This window comes from Megalops cyprinoides, chromosome 14 (genome assembly GCF_013368585.1).
Source record: "Megalops cyprinoides isolate fMegCyp1 chromosome 14, fMegCyp1.pri, whole genome shotgun sequence".
Classification (NCBI taxonomy): domain Eukaryota; kingdom Metazoa; phylum Chordata; class Actinopteri; order Elopiformes; family Megalopidae; genus Megalops; species Megalops cyprinoides.
This window is the reverse complement of record NC_050596.1, coordinates 7,911,361-7,931,109: the sequence shown is the minus strand read 5'-3', so window position 1 is coordinate 7,931,109 and position 19,749 is coordinate 7,911,361. Positions and strand designations below refer to the sequence as shown.

The 19,749-nt window shown below is 42.2% G+C and overlaps 1 protein-coding gene across 1 annotated transcript; it reads right to left on the bottom strand.

Moving 5' to 3' along the window:
• Positions 1-3,855: 3,855 nt before the first annotated feature.
• hikeshi (heat shock protein nuclear import factor hikeshi) lies at positions 3,856-7,288 on the bottom strand. Its single transcript, XM_036545767.1, has 5 exons — positions 7,042-7,288; positions 5,461-5,698; positions 5,005-5,159; positions 4,266-4,384; positions 3,856-4,094 (listed from the first exon to the last, which is right to left on the bottom strand). Exons 1-5 carry the CDS (start codon positions 7,069-7,071, stop codon positions 4,040-4,042), a joined length of 597 nt encoding a protein of 198 aa, XP_036401660.1. The 5' UTR covers positions 7,072-7,288; the 3' UTR covers positions 3,856-4,039.
• Between the last annotated feature and the right edge of the window lie 12,461 nt (positions 7,289-19,749).

Sequence of the window (19,749 nt, the reverse complement as noted above, 5' to 3'; positions counted from 1 at the left end):
ATTTTATTAACAAAATAAATGCCTTTAGCTTTGCACTTCATCAGGCTAACTTGATAAACCGCAAAGCAAAAGGCATTGTGACTGTTTCTCACAATGGCATGATGTATGGTCAGTGGGTGCTGCGGATAAGAGCATCTGCCAAATGAATAAATGTAAATGTAATGTAATCTGACTGTGGACCAGAATGCATTAGGCCTGTAGGCTGAGGACAGATCCATTGCATACAACTCAGGGTCACACTTCTCCCTCAGACTCAGTGGACTGGCCTGCTTCACCACCCCAACAATCTGTGAAACTTTACTTGGGTTGGGTATTTGTGACTGCAGAGTAACAGGTCTGTCCTGTAAATGCAGTGGTTGGTATTATGGTGTGTGTGAACGCAGTGGTTGGTATTATGGTGTGTGTGAATGCAGTAGTTGGTATTATGGTGTGTGTGAATGCAGTGGTAGGTGTTGTGGTGTGTGTGTGAATGCAGTGGTTGGTGTTGTGGTGTGTGTGAATGCAGTGGTTGGTATTATGATGTGTGTGAACGCAGTGGTTGGGGTTGTGGTGTGTGTGCATACAGCGGTTGGTGTTGTGGAGGTTATGAATAGAGCGATTTGTGATGAGAGGTGTACAAAAGCAGCGGCTGGTGTTATCCCAGAGCCCAGTCCTCTATTGCACTCAGTCAGATTCTGTACTGCACTCAGCCTCGTTCTTTGGCTCATGGTCCTTGGGGAAGGTTTGCATGCTAGATCTATCAGTGGGACATTAGTGGATGCCATTGTCTGGTCTTTAACCCTACATGACCAGGATTAGGTGTGAGGTCCCGGACAGGAAGTGGCCCTAACAAGGCCTGTGGCGCTTCCTGTGAAGCAGGCCCGTCTGGGCTGAGTGATGTCTCTGGAATCCTTGGATTTTCCATCTGATCAAATGAAAAGCGCCTCATTTTTTTTCCCTACCGGGGGATGTGAGTTTGTTTTCATTTCTTCCTCTGATTGTGTGGGACTAATGACTGGGCGTTGCCAGGTTTCATAATGTCACAGGTCTCTTTACCACAGCAAACAGAGACTAATTCTGGTGTTCAGTTGAATTGTACAATCAGCTGGGTTTTTTTCTGTGTATGTGCAGACATGGACACGGTCCCTTCGCACACGTCCTCTGTGTGTGCGTGTGTGTATGCATGTATAAATGAAAAAATAGAAGAACTACAGTAACCTTGGTGTTTGCTTGGAGCAGCAACCTCTGTGGTCACGCGTGTTGCAGAATGAGGTCAAGGTTCTGGATGGGTTGGGCTTTGTCATTCTGGGAGTATTAACATCTGGAGCCAGTACCAGACCAGTCAGCCAATAAATCTTGGATATTGATCTGAACCACCGCCCTGTGCCTCTCACTCTCTCCTGCATGTCATGGGGGTGCTGGGGGAGCTGGGAGGGGGAAATCAGAGCACGCACTGCCAGTGACATGAGCCAGAGGCCCTGTCTGAGGAAGAAAGAAAGCTCATTTACCCTCCTTCTCTCTGTCTGTCCTTCACCCTGTGCAAAGGAGAGACAGAAAATTTCACTGGTTTCTTATGTGGTATAAATAAAACTGTATATATAATAAATACATTACATGGTATAACATATTATTATACATTAGTGTGTTCTTCAAAAAAAAACTCTTGCTGTGTGTGTAACATATTTAGCAATATAGTCTTCTGTGTGTGAATGCTCAGACTGCATGAGTTCCCTGGGGGGATAGTGACAGACCCTGGCTGGGTTCAGCTAGTATTGCTGTATGTTTCGAGTTTCTCACTATTGCAGATAGGGTTTTTTACCCTTATTATTTCATTTTCACACTTCAACTACTCCAAAATTAAGCTGCTCACAGCCAGATATATGAGACAATAGCCTCATCGTTACCTTCTCTTCACTGTCTACCTTCACTGTCAATTTAATTCCAAATTGACTGCAAGATACTTCTTTTAAGGACTTAATTGGGCTTGCCCCTCATCCGAGAGACCTAATTTTTCCACATAACCCACTATCTGCACTTTATTAATAAAAAGTGCTGGCTATCTTGTTATTCCAAGAGTGTCAAAAAGTCCTGCAGTATGTTGAGCCTTCTCCTATTGAGCTCCTCTCTTATGAAACAGCCTACCTGCTCATGTTCAAGATGCAGACCATCTCTCAGTCTTCAGATCTAGGCTTAAAACTTACCTTTTCAGTATTTCCTTCAGTTGAGAGATGGGGGTTAGTTGATTGGCACAAAGCATAGATCTCTGGTAGACTGAGCTGTTACTGCACGGTAACTCCAAACTTAGCAGTTCCAGTTGTGGTCTGGTGGTGCCAGGCTCAGGTCTTGCCCTCTTGACTGTGCCAGTCCTCTGCCTCCCACCGTTTAATCATGCTGCCATGGACTTATGTTGTCAGTGTTTTCCTTAGAATGCACAGGCCACTCTTATTTCTGGCCCAGTTGAGCCTCTCTCCATGCAAAGTACATCTCCCGAATAACGGCTTCTCTCTTCTCCCGTCCCGCTCTGGAGCACCTCCTGCCGGAGCTTCAGATTGCTTCTGTGGCACTGGCGTCTCCTGACCTGCCTGTCTCAAAGAATGAGATTACTTGGCCACTGCTGCAGTCTGCTGTCAGGTAGATGTTCCCCACTCAAGGCATGCACAAGGCCACCAATGTCATCCCCTGTGCATCTGAACTGTTGCAACTGTTGTCTGTGTTATGCTTATGGTGACATTTCCACTATTTTCTTGGAGTCTTTTGGCCACCTTTTCCCAGGGTTAGGGAAAAATTTTCCAATTTTTCCCCCAGTTGTCCTACGTATTTTAATGGTTTTTGATATATCTCTTCTTTTAAATTCACTATGCTGTTTATATAGTGCTTTGTGATGATCTGTACTGTAAATTGCACTACCTCAAATCATCAGCTCTCTACCGCCCCTCTGTGCTGATAATAATATTGCAATTGTTGAGTTACCACACCATTGTCAGACACAGCCTTTGTTCTGAAATTCTCAGTAGACAATATAGCGGTACAAAAATGTTTGTCATCTTCAACATTTCAGTGAACAGACCAAACGACCCCGACTCCAGTTGCACATAAACCCTGTTCATCAGTCACACACCACTGTGATTATCTGGAAACTCTAAGGAGACACTGACTGCCTGGTCCTGGCTTAACTAATCCCTTGTCTCTGGCACTGAAAAAAGAGCTGATCTAATAAACCTACTGAATGAGCCAGGTCTCTGAGTGTGGTATCCCATTTCCAGAATCTGCTCTAACAGCAGAGGAATAATCATATCCTTATTTTTTATTTATGTCAAGCACTACAGGGAATGACTCTACACTAACCGCACACATTGACAGGTAAAGAACATAACTTCATCACCTATGGGGGCTATAAATCTGATATAAAAGCATGTTTTGTATTCTGCTAAAAATAAAACTGAGTAAATCTAAATATATGAAACTATGAACTATATAAGATGAACCCAAGCCATGACATTCCCAAATCGTACACTGTTGCCACCATGTCTAATTTGGGAGTCAGTGATGTGATTGACTTGATTTAAATCTGTAACGGAATCCCAGTCTTCACCTATTGCCACTGTAAACCCTGAAGACATTCCATAGTCAAAGAATACCATCATCTTGTTGCTGTAATGTCATTGCAATACTCCTCAAACCTCTAAACTTGCTAGGAGTCTTCACTGCCATTTTGTGCACAACCTCAAAATCTAAAAGACTTCATAAATTGCTTTGTGCCTCACCCGTACACTTAGCCCATGCCGATCTTAGAATGTCCCTGATTAAACAGCATTTTCAGCATCTGGTGAGATTGAGTCAATAAAGGAGATGCTGCAGACCTTTATCCCACTTTATTTGGCAGCATGCAAAGAGGATGTGTAGCTCCGTATAAACAGTGCTGGAAAAGGACTTTGTGTTTGAGGTTCTGAGGGTCTCTGCAGCACACAGAACTTGTCCTGCCCCCATTAAGGCACACAGTTCTGCGGGGGGGGGGGGTCTCTTCTCTTTCGTCGGTCACTTTTAAAACAGCCTCAGCCAATCACGTCTTCCAGAAGTTTGGATTTTGTGCCATTCTCCTTTGAAAGTTCTCATACCTGCAGCCAAAAAAAACCCACAGCAGAGGGTGAGGCTGTATTTACAGATTAAATGTGTTGGGGGTGGTATCTGGGTATTTTAGGGGTGTAAATATGGGGTGATGTGGGGGGTATTTTGGGGGTGTAAATATAGGGTGGTGTGGGCGATGTTTTGGGGGTGTTAGTGTTTACCATCTGAGGATGGAACTGGCGGGGATGAACATCTCTGTAGGGTTGGGGGTCATTTGTGCCTGAGACACGGCAAAGGATGAGGAGAAGTTATACAGGCTGTCTAGCATCTTCTGAGTGAACTGTGGAGACAGACAGAGAGTGCTGGAGAGTTAGACACTGAGAAAGAGAAAGAGACACTACTGTATCAGGGCCCTGAGTTCTTCTTGATCACATGACCTGCAGGGTTTTAAACCTGATTTTCAACTGTAATCCTCCAGATGTCCCTGTACTCACTCCAATCTCACCACATTACATATTAAACCCCAATCAGTTTAAAAAGTCAGCCAGCCAACAAATTTATGAGGACTGTCAAGGTTTCAGAACACAAATATTATTACAGTTTGTACATGGAAGCCCTCCTATTAGATTCTACTCCAGGACTGTAAATCCAAACTGGACGACTGTAGACAAAAGTAAGTCTTTGTGTGGAGACGTTTTCCCACACAGTATCATCAGTCCTTGGAAGAAGAGAATGTAAACCAACTGACAACGGCAACTCAATCATTAATTGAGATGACTGCAGTACCACAATTGTCTAACAGGTGGTTTGAACCTGAGGCCATACCAACCTCCTGCTGCTGGAGGACTTAATACATGCAAGAAAATAAGTTGAGAAAAACTCTGCTACTGTTATGATTACTATTATTAGTACTGCAGTACTATTTCTAATGTATGAGACTATGCTGAGGGGCAGACGCACCTGTGTGAAGGAGTCGACCGAGGAAACAGTGGCGCTTGACACTGGCGTCTGCTGTGACAGCTGATCCAGGGTCTCGACGGACACGCCCACTTGTGCGACAGACATGCCCGCCTGGGGCATTGCCATCATTCCAAAGGGGTGCTCTCCACCTACGCCTAGTAACATGTGAGAACATGTCAGTACTCATACCAATACCAAAAACACCTGTATCTGCTCAGAATCAATCATGCTAACCCATACGGCCCCCAAATACACCTGTACCCGCTGGGAATCAGTCGGCGCTAATGCTAACCCACACCTCTACCAAACACACCTGTATCTGCTGAGGATCAATCAGCGCTAACCTACAATAGCACCAAATACACCTGTATCTGCTGTGTATCAGTCAGCCCCAATGCTAAACCTAGACTGCAGCGCTACAGCAGCAGTACAGCCCGACCCCCCCTGCACACTGACCTCCTTTCAGGCCGGAGATCTTGAAGATGGCGCTGGGCTTCTCGTTGGTGATGAAGCCGAGCAGCTGCCACACGGGCGCTCCCGTGGAGTCGGGGAAGGAGAAGTACACGGCGCCCCCCATGCCCGCGGGAAAGGGCACAGTGCCCAGCATGAACACCACCACGTGGTTCACATTCTCGTAGTCCGGCAGGTTGAACACAAACTTGTCGGAGGCCACCTGCTGAGCGTCAGTCTGAACCTGGAGCAAGAAGAGAAGACTCTTCAGAAAGATTTGCCACAGTGAAAAGTGAACATAGGCAAACCATTGTACAAAACTAGGTGACAGCGACATGCACATCACTTTCAATCAGTTTCCCCAAATACTGCATTGCCAGGTAGCTGATTCAATTGGACACCTTCATTGTTACTGAACTGTGCACATGTACAACTTTCCCTGCTTGTTAGTGAAGAAAAGCTGAAATGCAACACCTCTCCCCCAGAACATTCACAAGAGAAATGTTTATGAATGAGAGGGAAAGAGGGTTCAGGATAAAGACAGTGTTGAAAGGAGGAGGTAGAAGATAAGGACAGTCAATTCACCAGTCTGAAAGATAAGAAGAGAAGAAACACCCACACATAAATGGATGTGTATTATAAGCATTTGTTGCTGGATGAGTGGTTTAAGCAATAACACCATCTTCTAATATTGGTACAGTGCATAACTCTGCATGGGACATTGCCCATCAGGTTCTACCCTGCCAGTCTGTCAGTTCAGCAGTCTGAGTGACAATGGGGTTATTGAGTGAAGAGGATACCGCCGAGCTGCTGTCAGAGAGAGGCAGCAGGGGGAGTGGGGTCGTTGTGGCCGTCTAGTTTGTTCACTCGGGGAGAGAGAGTCCTTTTAATTTATTTAATTTACTTCTTTATTATTTATTGACACCGTGGAAAAGTTCTCTGCCCAGCCCAGTAGGCGAGTGATGGGGAACGGAGCACCTCTGACCAGTAACGCCAATCGTCATCCCCTCGTTTGATGCAACAGCACTGGGTTGACGCGCACAGACGCTAATCTACGTTGGATATTTCTGGGTACATCATTACTTCATATTAATTATCTCCTGTGTGACAGTTTGGATCCTTCCGTAAAAAAAAATCGAATTTCCACCCCACCACTTTTAGATCTGACACCAGTCCTGACCGCTGAAAAATTTTCTGACATTTAATTAAAGGTGACTGGATAGAGTCGAGTTAGCTAGCAACAACCGTTTCCACACAGACAAGGTGTAACGTTGTACTACTTTTTAGTTTTTTTCTCAAAGCATTAACTGTCTACATACCTGTACAGATCTTGCACAATTTCGTTATTTTTTTAAACATTTCAGCAGCTGCATCAGTACAGCTACCCAGACGAGCAAGTTTTCTATTCAGTTATGCAAAGTAAATGCTAACCTGGCAAGCCGTTATCATGAACTGTCGTTTGCCAGACAGATTTCTAGATATAGCTCGCAAGTTAGCTAGCTATCTGGGTAAACTAGAATGAATGAACTAACTGGCCAACTAACAGCTGCATTTTCCAAATCAAAAATTACGTTTGAATTCACTCACCAATCTACCAGCTACTAGACATCCAAACATTTCCGAAAGATACTGGAAGCTTAACTCTAAGGTAAATGTCGACAGTGCATCCAAAGATCTGAGTATTTCGGCATGTCACGCTTGCAATCTTCAGCAGACGTCCACGCTGTTTACCAGGTTGGTTAGATTAGAATGTTAGTTGACATGGTCATGACGATCCACGTTCCGATCACTACAACTGACGGGTAGTTCTGAGAAACTTCCAGAGCACCATCGAGATTCGCGAACGTCTGGCAGGAAATCGGTATTCCTTGCCCCGGAAACAAAATATCTCTCTCCGTTCAGTTAGAAGAAGTTGGGTTTGGTTGAGTTTTGGTGCTGCATTGAGGTGGTAGTGGTACTCTTACACTTTCTCCTTTAACTGCAAAACAGGTGCACGCGGGTGACCGTGACTGTGTTTTCGCAAGATTTCGCAAGCGTTTGCTTAAAGGTCCATGGCTATGTCCATGCGTAGTTCTGGTACCAGTACCACTTAAAGTGGTGAAAGAGGCTTACGTTAGCCCCTAATCGCTGTTCACAATGAACCACGTGTTCAACACGTCCGACAAAAATAAATAAATAAATAAGCAATCAAATAAACAAACGTGCATTTCCAGGCAAAACTCGAGTTTCGCCTTTAAGCCGTCAATTGCTCAGAATATGTCTGTTATTATCAATGTAGATAGAATGATACAACACGTCAGATATGTTTACAATCGAGCACTTAAACAATTACAGTGTAACACCAAGCATAGTAATAGGCTTTACAGTAATTGAAAATATTTTTATACAATATAAGTATAAAAATATAAATCGCATCCTATTACAGACTTTCACAATGTGCTGTAGAAAGTGCCTGCACACTGGTTTGTCTCAGGCCCTGTACTGTGCAGAACACTGTGATCAAATGTTGTCAGGTCTGACTGAGGTTACAGCTGGAATGTCATAGTATAACGGCTTTGGCTGGGATACTGTGCACCTCAGTTAGAAGGCATCAGCCATGTTTCCACCTCCAGCAAAGGGCTAAGAACGTTTACTGTCTGCATCCCTCCCCCATCCCCACTCCCCTGTAATGTAAGGTGTAATGTCATACTGTTGTGTAATTTTGTGCGTAATTTTTCATGGAGGGAGAGAGGAATCGCTCAGCCTCCACTCCGGCACACTTTAGGCCTACAGTGCTTCTCCCTGTCTCAGGGCACAAATGCTGTGATGCATGGATGGAGACAGTGGTCATAACAGGGGAGTAAAAGCATTGGTGAGACTGCATTGGCAGGAGGTACTGGTGTCATTCAGTGTGACCATAGTGGGACAATAAAATTAATGCGTAATTATGTGGTTTGCCATTTTGGACTGCCTGCCAAGGCGGGTGTATGCATCTCAGCTTATTAGACTTACTTATTTTTGTTCAGTTTCATGCATAAAATGCCACAGGCTGCTTTTCCATATAACCTAGAGGACCTTTGGGTCCTCAGACAGCAGCAGGCTTACCAACAGGCACAGCAGGTGCCTGCTAGTAATCAGCCCAGGTGCAGCTTGTTGCCCTCTTCAGGCCTGTCATTAATGACCAACCTGCTGCTCTTTTAGGGGGGAGATCTACATGTAAGTGGATTTTGTGTTTTTTTTAATCCAATATTTTTCTCTTTTTGTAAAAATACTTCTACAAATGAAACAGCCATTGCCCAGTGTGACATAAGTCGGAGTGAGTGCATCCTGTCCTATTGCCATCATCCCCAGTGGCCACACATGGCGGTGCAATCGTACACCCAATTGCACCAGATGATCGCAACAATATTCAGCATGTCTCACTCACCATAAAATAAATAATGTCTCAACTAAAAAATGTCGCTGGGTAGCGGATGTTCCCATTAGCCCTGACCTTGTATGTTCCTGTTTCAAAAGGCCGATGCCCTGAAGCAAAAACACTTTTTAACTTCACAGAACTGGAAGCAGGAGAAACAATAGAGTCATGTAGTATGTTAGCAAATGCAAGAACTGAGAGAGCAACAAAGGGAAGTGCCTGGAAAGTTCCATGGAAAGGCGTGGCGTGCATTAGAATGCTGTGTGAGCCGACAGCTGATCAGTGACGGGTGATGATGGATGATAGGTATGATTATGAGAATCTGAATATGTCATTGAGTTCAATGTGGTTATTCCTCAATGCATTGTTTTCAAAGAGGAAAATGCACCGGCTACCCGGGTGCTAGTTGTGAGGATGAGGCAATGTATCTGTTTTTTTTTTCAGTGATTCAGATATCAAACAAGCATTACCGGTTATATGGTTAGTTAACATGCCACAGCCACTATGGTTTCCACTGTAGAATTGCTGTTCAGGCATATTGGAGAATATGTCTAGTTGAAGCTAAGAGAGTGCCCAGAAACCCAAACCAAAAAGGCAGAATTTCATACATGTGTAACCAATTGAATGAATGCATATTGTGACCCTGCTAACACAAAATTTGACACCTATGCTGGGAATATTACCAGCAATGACTAGTGTATCCAACAAAGCATCTGAGTTGTAACAGGTCACAATGAACAGATATTGCTATAAGCTGAATATTATGAATTCTACACAGGACAGAAAAATTATGAGAAGTTAGGGGGTGTGTAGAATTTGCAATACTGTAATGGCCAGGAAAAAAAATAAGATTAAGAAGAAGAAGCAGAAGTTAACAAAGTGCAGTGTTGTCCATGTTTGAATATTTACTGTGTAGCCATATGATGTTGTGTTCAGACTGTTTGTGAGGTTACAGAAGTAAATATTTGTAAGGACTGAGACATTAGCGTCATTGTGATGATTGTATAACTCCCTCAACAGGTTTAACTCTGTCTTCTGAATAGGAATGATGGGATGCTGTCCACATGCTTGCAACATATCTGGATCCCAGGATACAGTGCAGCTGTTAGGAGAGAATATTTTTAGCTTCACTACTGAAGAAGTAGCGAGTATCCATTTCTCAACCCAGTGAGTAAATAAAATATCATTAAATCCAGCAGATGGCGGTAGTACGCTTCTTACACAAGTCCCCGAGATACAGTAGACAAAAGACATTCTTTGGATTCTCTGATGGGACTTTGAGGTATTTTTTTTTTCCATTGAAGGAAGCACATTCTGTGTCTTGTGTAGGTATGTAAACTTGTGACTGCTGCAATTTGTTCTTTGGCATATGCTGCTTGAGTGTGATACAATCAGTTGCATCTCATCACAGATAACTGCTTATGCTCAACAGCAGCTGTATGTGTTTATTGACACGCTAACACATTACAAGAATGATTTTTCTCCCCATGTTTACAGAGAACAAAATTTACAGTGTTCAAGATGACAACTGGATTCATGTGAGAATTGAGCGCAACAGTACCCGCTTTCAACAGTACTGTGACTGTTGACTGTTAAGAGCAGAAAGGGCCTAGGAACTGGAAAAACAAGTTAAGTACAGTTATGAGGCCCCCTTCCTGCCTGCCTAGCATGGTAAAGTTCACATGTGGTATGAAAGTACGTTCACGAAAGTTAGCAGCACATGACCCAGATAGTTGTGCCACAGCATGTAGCAAGACCGTTGTTAACTCCAGTTAGTATGCAAATAGGCATGTGCTAAGATGTGCGAACTAGCAACGGGACTGAGCCCATGGGCCAATCAGCTTGAATGATATAATTATAACACCTAAAGCAACTTCTTATATCGAAACCTTGTTTTCCATTAAGAAAAAATCAGTCTATGGTTTCATGCACTTTTAATAAGAATAAGAACAAGAACAAGAACAAGAACAAGAACAAGAACAAGAACAAGAACCAGAACCAGAACCAGAACCAGAACAAGAACAAGAACAAGAACAAGAAATACTTTATTAATCCTGAAGGAAATTTGAGTGTCACAACTGCACTGTCCGGCACACATCAAAAACAACAAAAAAATAAATTGAATAAAATAAATAGAGAGGTATAAAATACAACAAATAGAAAGATGTTTGTGCAATTATGTGCAGTACTCAGCCAGCTAGCTTGTAGGCTACCTTGTCTGGCCAACTATTGAAACTTGGTCATGCTGCCCTTCTAACATTGTTGACTCTGTTGCTTTTTGCTTGTTTTGTAGTCTGCCTCAATTGTAAGTCACTTTGGATAAAAGCATCTGCTAAATGAATAAATATAAATGCAAATAATTCCTATTCTGCTTCGAAAATAAGACGGCGCTATCATGGTGGCAGATCAGGTCACACTTGATCGGACGTTGAAACAGAATTCTTCTTTTGTTTAGAGGCCTGAAAGGAAATGAGAGGGCGTAGATAAGGGGAAAAAAGCACAACCAGCAAGTATTCGATTTCCTGGCTAAGAAAAGTCAGGTAAATGGTTTTAACAGCAACACTAGTTAACAGTACAACGTAAAACTAAAAATACACAACTGAGAATACAAACAGGTGATTGATATCAACAGCATCCAGTGGGTCCTAAAAAACCTTCGGTTTACAGTGAGTTGGATGCATTTCTTGGTTACTCTGAAATGTGAGAGTTCTGTTCCATGTTCAGTCTTGTGTCACTACAGCTCATGCCTCACTCTAAAAATGTGGAAATGAGTCCTTCTCTTTGTTCACATGGTCGGCGTCCTCGGTCCACACTAGCCTGTGCCTGTAGATGGGCATTCAGCAGCACTGACATGGGTTAGTTGCTACAGCTGTCGAGCCACAGCCTGTTTGTGTGAGCGTACATGAATTGTGCAAACAGGGTCTTGCAGTTTCAGCTGTGCCCATGTGGGCCCAAATGTTTCATACCTGGAGGCATTGGCCAGGTGGGCGGGCTGACAGGTAAGAAGGGGAAGAGGAGGGGGGGGGGGGACTTAGCATTAGGAAAGGAACTCCTTAGATAGCCAGCTCCATCCCCTCCTGCTCCACCCCTCCTTCCCTACTATGACCTCAATGCACTGATGTGTAGAAACCTCCTGTTTCAGGGTAAGAATTGCTCACAAGGTTACTGGAAAGCTGTTTTTGTTGCTATTGCCAGCCCTGTTGGAATCATAAAGAAAAGTGGGAAGGTGGAGTTCAGTATCCTCCAGACAAAGCTGGAGACAACTTACTGGAATGATTATTCAACAGAACAATGGCACAGAGCCGTTGTTACGTTATCTTGCATTACTGAAGTATGTAGGTCAACTGCATTTCCTTTGCCATGACCGTATACTGTACATGTTATCCGTTCATACAACAGAATTTTTCCTGAAGGAAGTTTTCACCGAGGTGATTGTACCAGACAAGAACTAAACAAAGTATGCAGCTCTGAAAAAAAGTGTACCAGCAAAATGTGCATCCGCTTAGTTTATTGGAGAAGGAAAAGGGTGATTTTTAGTGAATCTATTGTATAAATGGTGCAATATCATTGTTATTGCTGTACTTAGAATAATCCATTGTTGACATGTAGCTAGTGTGGAATGCCAGTGTGAGGTTTTATAAAATTATTAGGAAGAAACCTTACTGACAAACTTACTAACTTGCTAACCATTCAAGCATATTTCCTTGGCTCACTAGTACTTATGTTGTTTACGAAGAATTTAAGAAGTGGACAAAATGAATAACGATGACCACAGTGATTATAAAAAATATTTTAGTACTCTGCTCATTGTGTTAGAATGTTAGTGTTAGAGGAGCTTGCCACCTGACTCCCTTCCTCTGGGAGAACCAAGACACTCATGCATGGTTGGGTCATAACAAAAAAACAGTGTCTGTCCAGTATCTGAGAACAGTGTCTGTCCTGGTCCAGTAAAGCCAAGTCAACACTCTGTATAAACTTTGAAGTCTGAGTTTCATGTCTCAATCTCTTAAACTGGCCACCAAAGCCCCCCCAGCAGTGACTGACTGTGTCAATGAACTGTGTCTACCCCACATTGTTTTCCTTACAGTGACTGGCTGCATGAATGCTTGTGTTTCGCTCCCACATTGATTCTCCTGCAGTTATTGGCTGTGTTGGCTGTCCTCAGTGACCCTGATGGTTGAATAAACATAAATAATAATTCTAGCATTTTACAACTGGCAGAGGAGGATGAGGAGGAAAAAGTGTACCAGCAAAATGTGTTTCATGTGGAATACAGTCTTTTGAATGCAACCAGAACCTACAGTGCAGTCCTTTCCCTTTGAGTGCAGACAGCCTGCAGGATGTTAGCCAGGGCCCAGAGCCAGAGGTCATATCAGGTGGTCAGAGAGCAGGCTTCCACCATAAGCTTCATAAAGGCTAGAAAACAATATAATATTACATATAAGAATAGTAAACAATGATGGAATGTAGAAAACCCTCTATGTTTCTTATCTTTGAAGAATGTTGTGGAATGATGGTAAACAGTACCAAAAAGAGGGTCTGGCAACACTGGCAAAATTGTTCAATTCTGTCAGGTTTCCCATCAGGCAGCAAGCCAGCTAAATAATGACAAACATGAACAGATTGTAGAGGTTAGTTAAGGCATATGTGAAATTCAAGTAAATCACTAAGAACAAAGCCAGCAATTACCTTGGTGAATAGAAGGTTGAATACTGAAAGTAACATCATTGGTACGAAATTTGATGAGGCGACATTGTGTGTGTGGATAGAGCCTAGTTGGTAGCTTTGGGGCTTATAAATAAGCTGTGCTAAAGCTGATGGGAAAGCCCAGCTGCAGAGGAAGTGCCTCAGCTCCGGAGGAAGTGGAGGGTTCCCTTCTGTGACCTCACCGCTTGACCTGCTGACTCTGACCTCCTGTGAAGCTGGAGAAACCACAAACTTGCCTGCACACTGGCCCCTGCATGCTCTGCAGCCAGAAATCCTGCTACAGGCAGAGGTCTGTGGGGTACAAAGTAGGGCAGTACAATAGAGTACAGTGTGGGCTTCAGTGTAGACTATAGTGTGGAGTACAGCGTGAGCTACACTGTACAGTATAGTGTAGGATACAGGGTGGGGTGTTGTGTGAAGTATAGGGTACAGTGAGGAATATAATGTAGGGTACAGTGTAGAGTACAGTGTGTAGTACTGTCAGGAATATATTGTAGGATACAGTGAGGAGTGTAGGATGGTAGATTACAGAGAGTTAGTCTGTTATACTGACCTGAGATGCATTGTCCACCAATCACCATGCGGCATTCTGTGAAAGACTTGGCTGATTTCTGCAGGTAGAGCAGGGAATACAGGCCCGTCCTGCAGCTATGGACAAGAGAGCGGAAGGGCACCACTGTACCAAATAAAAGTTGATCGATCAACTTTTGTTTGGTGTAGTGGTGGTGAATTAGGCAGTGAGTGACTGATTGTGGAGCTGCTTTCAGTAGTGGGTGATAGAGCTGATTTTAGCAGTAAGTGTTGAAGTGCAGAGCTGATTTCAGCAGTGGTTGTTTTATTGCGAGGGTGATTTCAGCAGTGTGTTGGCTAGTGAACGATCACTTGGTTATTTCTTAATCATGAACCCAAGAAGCTCTGGTGTTTTCTCTTTCTTTCTGAATCTCGTGAACTCCGGGCCCCAGACATCACACTCTCCCGTTACAGTACTGTAGATAAGCTTCCGCCCACATGAAGCTGAAAATGGAGGCGTGCTGTAATAATATCAACCATCTATAGCTTATAAAATCAGCACAATGCAGAGGTTGAAATATGATCATTTTTTTTTACATTTGGTAGTCTTACTAGTCCCAAAATCATAAATCCATGACAAAAAATGAACTAGTTGATTGTGTCCACAGTCATGCTTATCTAGCTATGTGACTTGTGATGGATATATTACAATACTCAAATACAAAAGGACAATCAAAATGGCCAGCTAACAAAGGAGCAGATATCAAAGTAGTGATTACATCTAATATAATATGGACCCAGTGTCGCCTATCGCTCCCTCTCAAAAGAAGAAACACAGAACTGCTGTTATAGACTACATTTTTTCTGATGTAGAAAGTGAGCTAACCAAACTAGCGAGCTGCCAGACTATTGACATGCAAGTGTCTGTTGACAACTTGGTTAAGAGAAGAGGCATTGCTCTAGCGGGTCAATGCGATCAAACCACTTCATTGAATCTGATGTAATCAGCTTTAGCTGGGGGTTTGCTTTTGCTTCTTTTGCAAAGTTTCGCTTTATGTGTGAAGTCTCACAACTCTACTCACAGCTCACTGTTGCATAAAAAAATCAGGTTCCTTTTAAAAAAAAAATGCAAACAATGCGGTATTATGCTGCTCTACCCGTGGTGCTGCTGTTCCCTTTTGGCTCATGAATGAGGCTATGGAAAACATCTGAGTATGAGTTCCGCCTGTGGGTCAGGTTCTTCTGTACTATAGGAGAGTTGCATGTGAGTTGTGATTGAAATTCTGGAAAGACTTGGACTCTCAGAAGGCTCTCATCCCCCCACCACCCCCTGCCACAGTCACTGACACACACATATGCACACACACACACACACACACACACACACACACACACTCATCTCCCCTCTCTTTTGTCCCCTGTCTCATCCCAACCTTCTTTCTGCCTCTCTATAGTGCTTCTTTCTGTCAGTGTAGACTCACAAGCATTTTCTGTGTAATTTTATCATATGTCATCTTCTAGCCCCACATCATGTACAAAAACTCCCATGCACACGTGATTCCTGCTCATCAATCACTGGTTTACAAGCTAAGCTAAGGGAGGAAATTTTTTAGATTTCAGATGTTTAATTAGTCTGCGAGTCACACATAGTATTGAAGGCTGACAAGGTCTCCTTGTCTTTACTACACAGTAATTAAACTCTAATACCTCTTATTGTTCTAGCTTTTAAGCCACATGCTTAAAAATGTCACAATCTATGTCTAAAATTGTTGGACAAAGATTGTGACATATTTTTATGTATGTATGATCACAAGCTTCATACTTTTTCATTTATAAGCTTTCAAAAATGCAGGTTATGGCCATTCTTATTCTAGACATTGCTGGCTTTATCTACAAGTGTGGTCAAGGGGAGGTATGTTGTCTGTGCTGCTCCACAATGAGGAAATAATCAAATGCTGACACAACGTGGGGGCAATTCAAGTTCTCTGTACAGTTCCCCGGTTCCTTGGAATTAACATTCTTTAAATATATTTTCTTCCATTCCTGACATAGCTTTTGTGTGCTTCTTTTAGTATTGCAGCTGTGTCGAAGGTCCAAAAGACCATAGTAGGCCTAAGCCCTACCGCCCTAGTATTATCAACCAATACATTTGCTTTCACCTGCATGGTACTGCTTCATATTAGTAATTTTGTGGGTTGTTGTACTGTTTGCGTGATAATTTCCACATGCCATGTCAGAGTTGGAGTTACAGATGAGTGTTTAGGCAGAAACGTGCCAGACTGTCAGCAGACTCCAGAGTGGAAGCAATGAAGGAGGATGAACAGCAGTGTAAATTAGAGAGAGGCATGAATGGGGACAGGAGAGGGGAACCCCCCCCCCCCAATCGCCACTACCACCAAAGCTTACACAGTGAAACTGTAAGTTTTAGTGCCTGGGGCTTTTGGATGGATTGTTGGACTTATCTGAAATATCTGAATTATTTGAAATGGAGCCAAAATGCCCCGTTGATGAATTAGAAACACTGGAGGAGGCTGTAGCTAGAAAGAGAACAGAGAGGTTTGGGGTGGTCAGATGGAGAAACCTACCAGCCAAAATATGGTGCACCACAAGCATGCAAGTGACTGAGATGAATTTTTGGTTAACTGCTTATGAGGAAATGAAATTAATAAATGAATTTTATTTATTAATGAGACTACAGCCGTTGATTCTCTGGGCCAATGAGCAGCTTTGTGACAGGAATACTGAAAGTGTAGACAATCTGCAAAATGTCACAGCTTCATTGTTCACTTGCCTCGTTATTGAAAAGTTAGCATTGAATAACATCAATTTTTTTCCCATTTAATTTGTCTGTTTGCTTCTTTGTTTGAAAATTTCTTTTCTCTATGCCATTAACTACTAATCTGTTTACATGTTACAACATGATGATGAGAATGATTGCTTTGGCAATGTTGTTACCATTGAAACAGTCATGCCAGTTTAAATTAGAATTTTAATTTGAATTTGAAAATGTGAGTCATACTACATACAGAACATAGTTTGCTTCCCAGAAAGATGCACTCAGCAAGATATACAACACAAGGTATAAGTGGCACTTAAGAGACATTGCCATGTATAGTTACTGTAACTGTGTCTAATCCTGTCTGGTGTGTGTTTGATGTACAACCCTTACTAGGAAAATGTGCAAAATTATAAAACTATAAATAAATATAGGTAAAATGTTACATCAACGGCACAGACAATGCATATGATATGTAGTTCTCGTGACATTTGGGAGTCATAAATAAAACTTGTGGCTAACTTGATTGCAGGCTGCGTTTTTGTTATCTGAGTGAGGCTTTGTGCGGGGTTAGCTAATAGAAACAAAGCAGCACAGACATAAATGGCTTTGAATACTCAGAGCTAAGCAACATGTTCCAACCTGCGATCTTACTCACTGCTGTGTACACACAGAGCCAATATAAAATGCACTTTGCAATGAACACTTAAACATTTACATTACATTCATTCATTTGGTAGACGCTTTTATCCAAAGTGACTTACAAGTGAGGTACAGTACAACACAAGCAAAACCATAAAAGACCATAAAAAACATAAAGAGTCAACAATACAAGCACTGCATGACCAGTTTTCAATGGTTGGCCAGACCAGGTATGTAAACTACACTTGGCACACATATAAGATACATTAATGGAAAACAGAAATGCATCGCAACATACCAAAATGGGAGAAAGTCGTATATTAAAGATGTTGATGGAGCTAAAATATATTTTCTTAAATATATTTTAGGTATATTTTTGTAAGGGCGCAGCAAAGATTATTTGCATTGTTTTTAGGCTACTATGCATACTAATAAAACCCATTTGTCTGTGTAACTGAAAGACACACGACTCTCAATTATGTGTGTGATTCTGCCTCAGTGTTTGGTCTGGTCTTTAGAGTGTTGCTCTACAAAACAAAATAACAGATTCATGACAAATTCATGATTAATTTATTGGATAAATCATGTTAACATAAGAATATTATGAGTAGAATATTACATGGATTCAGTTGCACTTTTAAAGCACTGCATATTTCTGCTTCCAGCTTTGTAGTCATAAAACAGTTATTGGGTGCTGAAGTGCTATATACTGTAGATTACTATATAAGGAATGTCTCTGTGCTTTGCTCAGGTTGTAATGAGATACTGACTGTTAAAAACACATATCTACATTTACATATCTGGATTTATGAATGTGCATTAATCAGTCAGAACCTCAGTAATGATAACAATCAATTACAGACAAAGCTGCTCTTTCAGCTTTATACAACTGCTAGTCAAATGATGTTCCATGTAATGTCATAAATGCAGCACACAAGAATAGCATTTGTGTGTGTGTGTGTGTGTGTGTGTGTGTGTATGTGTGTGCGTGTGCATGCATGTGTCTGTGTGTGTGCGTGCATGTGTGCGTGTGTGTGAATGAATGGAGAAATCAGAAGTGAAATCTTGCAAATGATGCAACCATGAGAACACAGCTCTCCCGTTGAGCAAACATTTACACGTTTGAATAAAGCGAACCCAATTTGTATAAATGCTAATACTTCCCTTTGGCAGAATGTTGATTAAACACAACAATTTGTTTTTCAGTGCAGTGAAAATAAACAAAGACTTTGAGGTGCAACCATATCTTAAACTACAGAAATGAGGTTTAACAGGTGCGAGTTTATCTTTCTGTGTGCAGGTACAGGATTTTACAGGTGAGAGTTCTCCAAGTAGTAATGAAGTCAGTGTTGAAGTGCAGATATAGGGATCTGTGAGTCTTCTCTGATGGATTTCAGGGTAGCATGGGTTTTCTTGTGGCTACAGGGGAATAGATCTCGCTGATTTTATTACCAGGAACTACGGAAAAAGGAACCGAGAAAGTACAAATAGCACTGTTAATTTTAAGCAACATTTATAATGGCGGGTGAATTGCATACCAATAAATGCATGATCATAAGCACATAATAAGTGTGTAAGTGGGATGCTATTTAGACTTTAGACCATAGTGGCAATATCAAATCTATTAAACACACCAGTTACAGGTTAAACATGGATTCTTCACACTTCCGCCATGAAGGATAGAACCATTCACTATTATTCAACAATTTCTGTTAAAACATTGATCACAATGAGAATGCATATGGATGTACTATTACTCTTTGATACCAATACTGTATTCATCAGTATACATCAATATACATCAATTACACAGGGCGGACAGACCTAGCAATAAGACTGAAATTCTCCTGCTGATGACATGCATAGCCATAAAGCCGTGCTGTCAGTTAACAGGAATGATACTTCCTCGTTCATAAATGTTGTGCCTCTCCCTACAGCTCCATTTATAACTAAAAGAATCAAAGGTCATATAGCTGAAGCTGGTTCTGACATGCCCGCTAAAATTGCATTCAGAAGAAGGATCAGCTCTTGCGGAGGCGTTGTTCAAGAATGCTGCCTTGGGAGTTGACTTCTCACTTGGCGTGCCTTGGTTTTGTAACTGTTACATGTTAAAGTCACAGCTCAGCTTCCCTGAACAGCGATGGAGGCTGGACTTCCAGTCTCCGCAGGGCTGTAATTGCAAAGTTCTCCCTCGGTTGTCCTGAGGGAGATTGGTTTGTGCGCACACAGCCCCTTTGGCTGAGGCACTGTGTGTTGTACGAACATG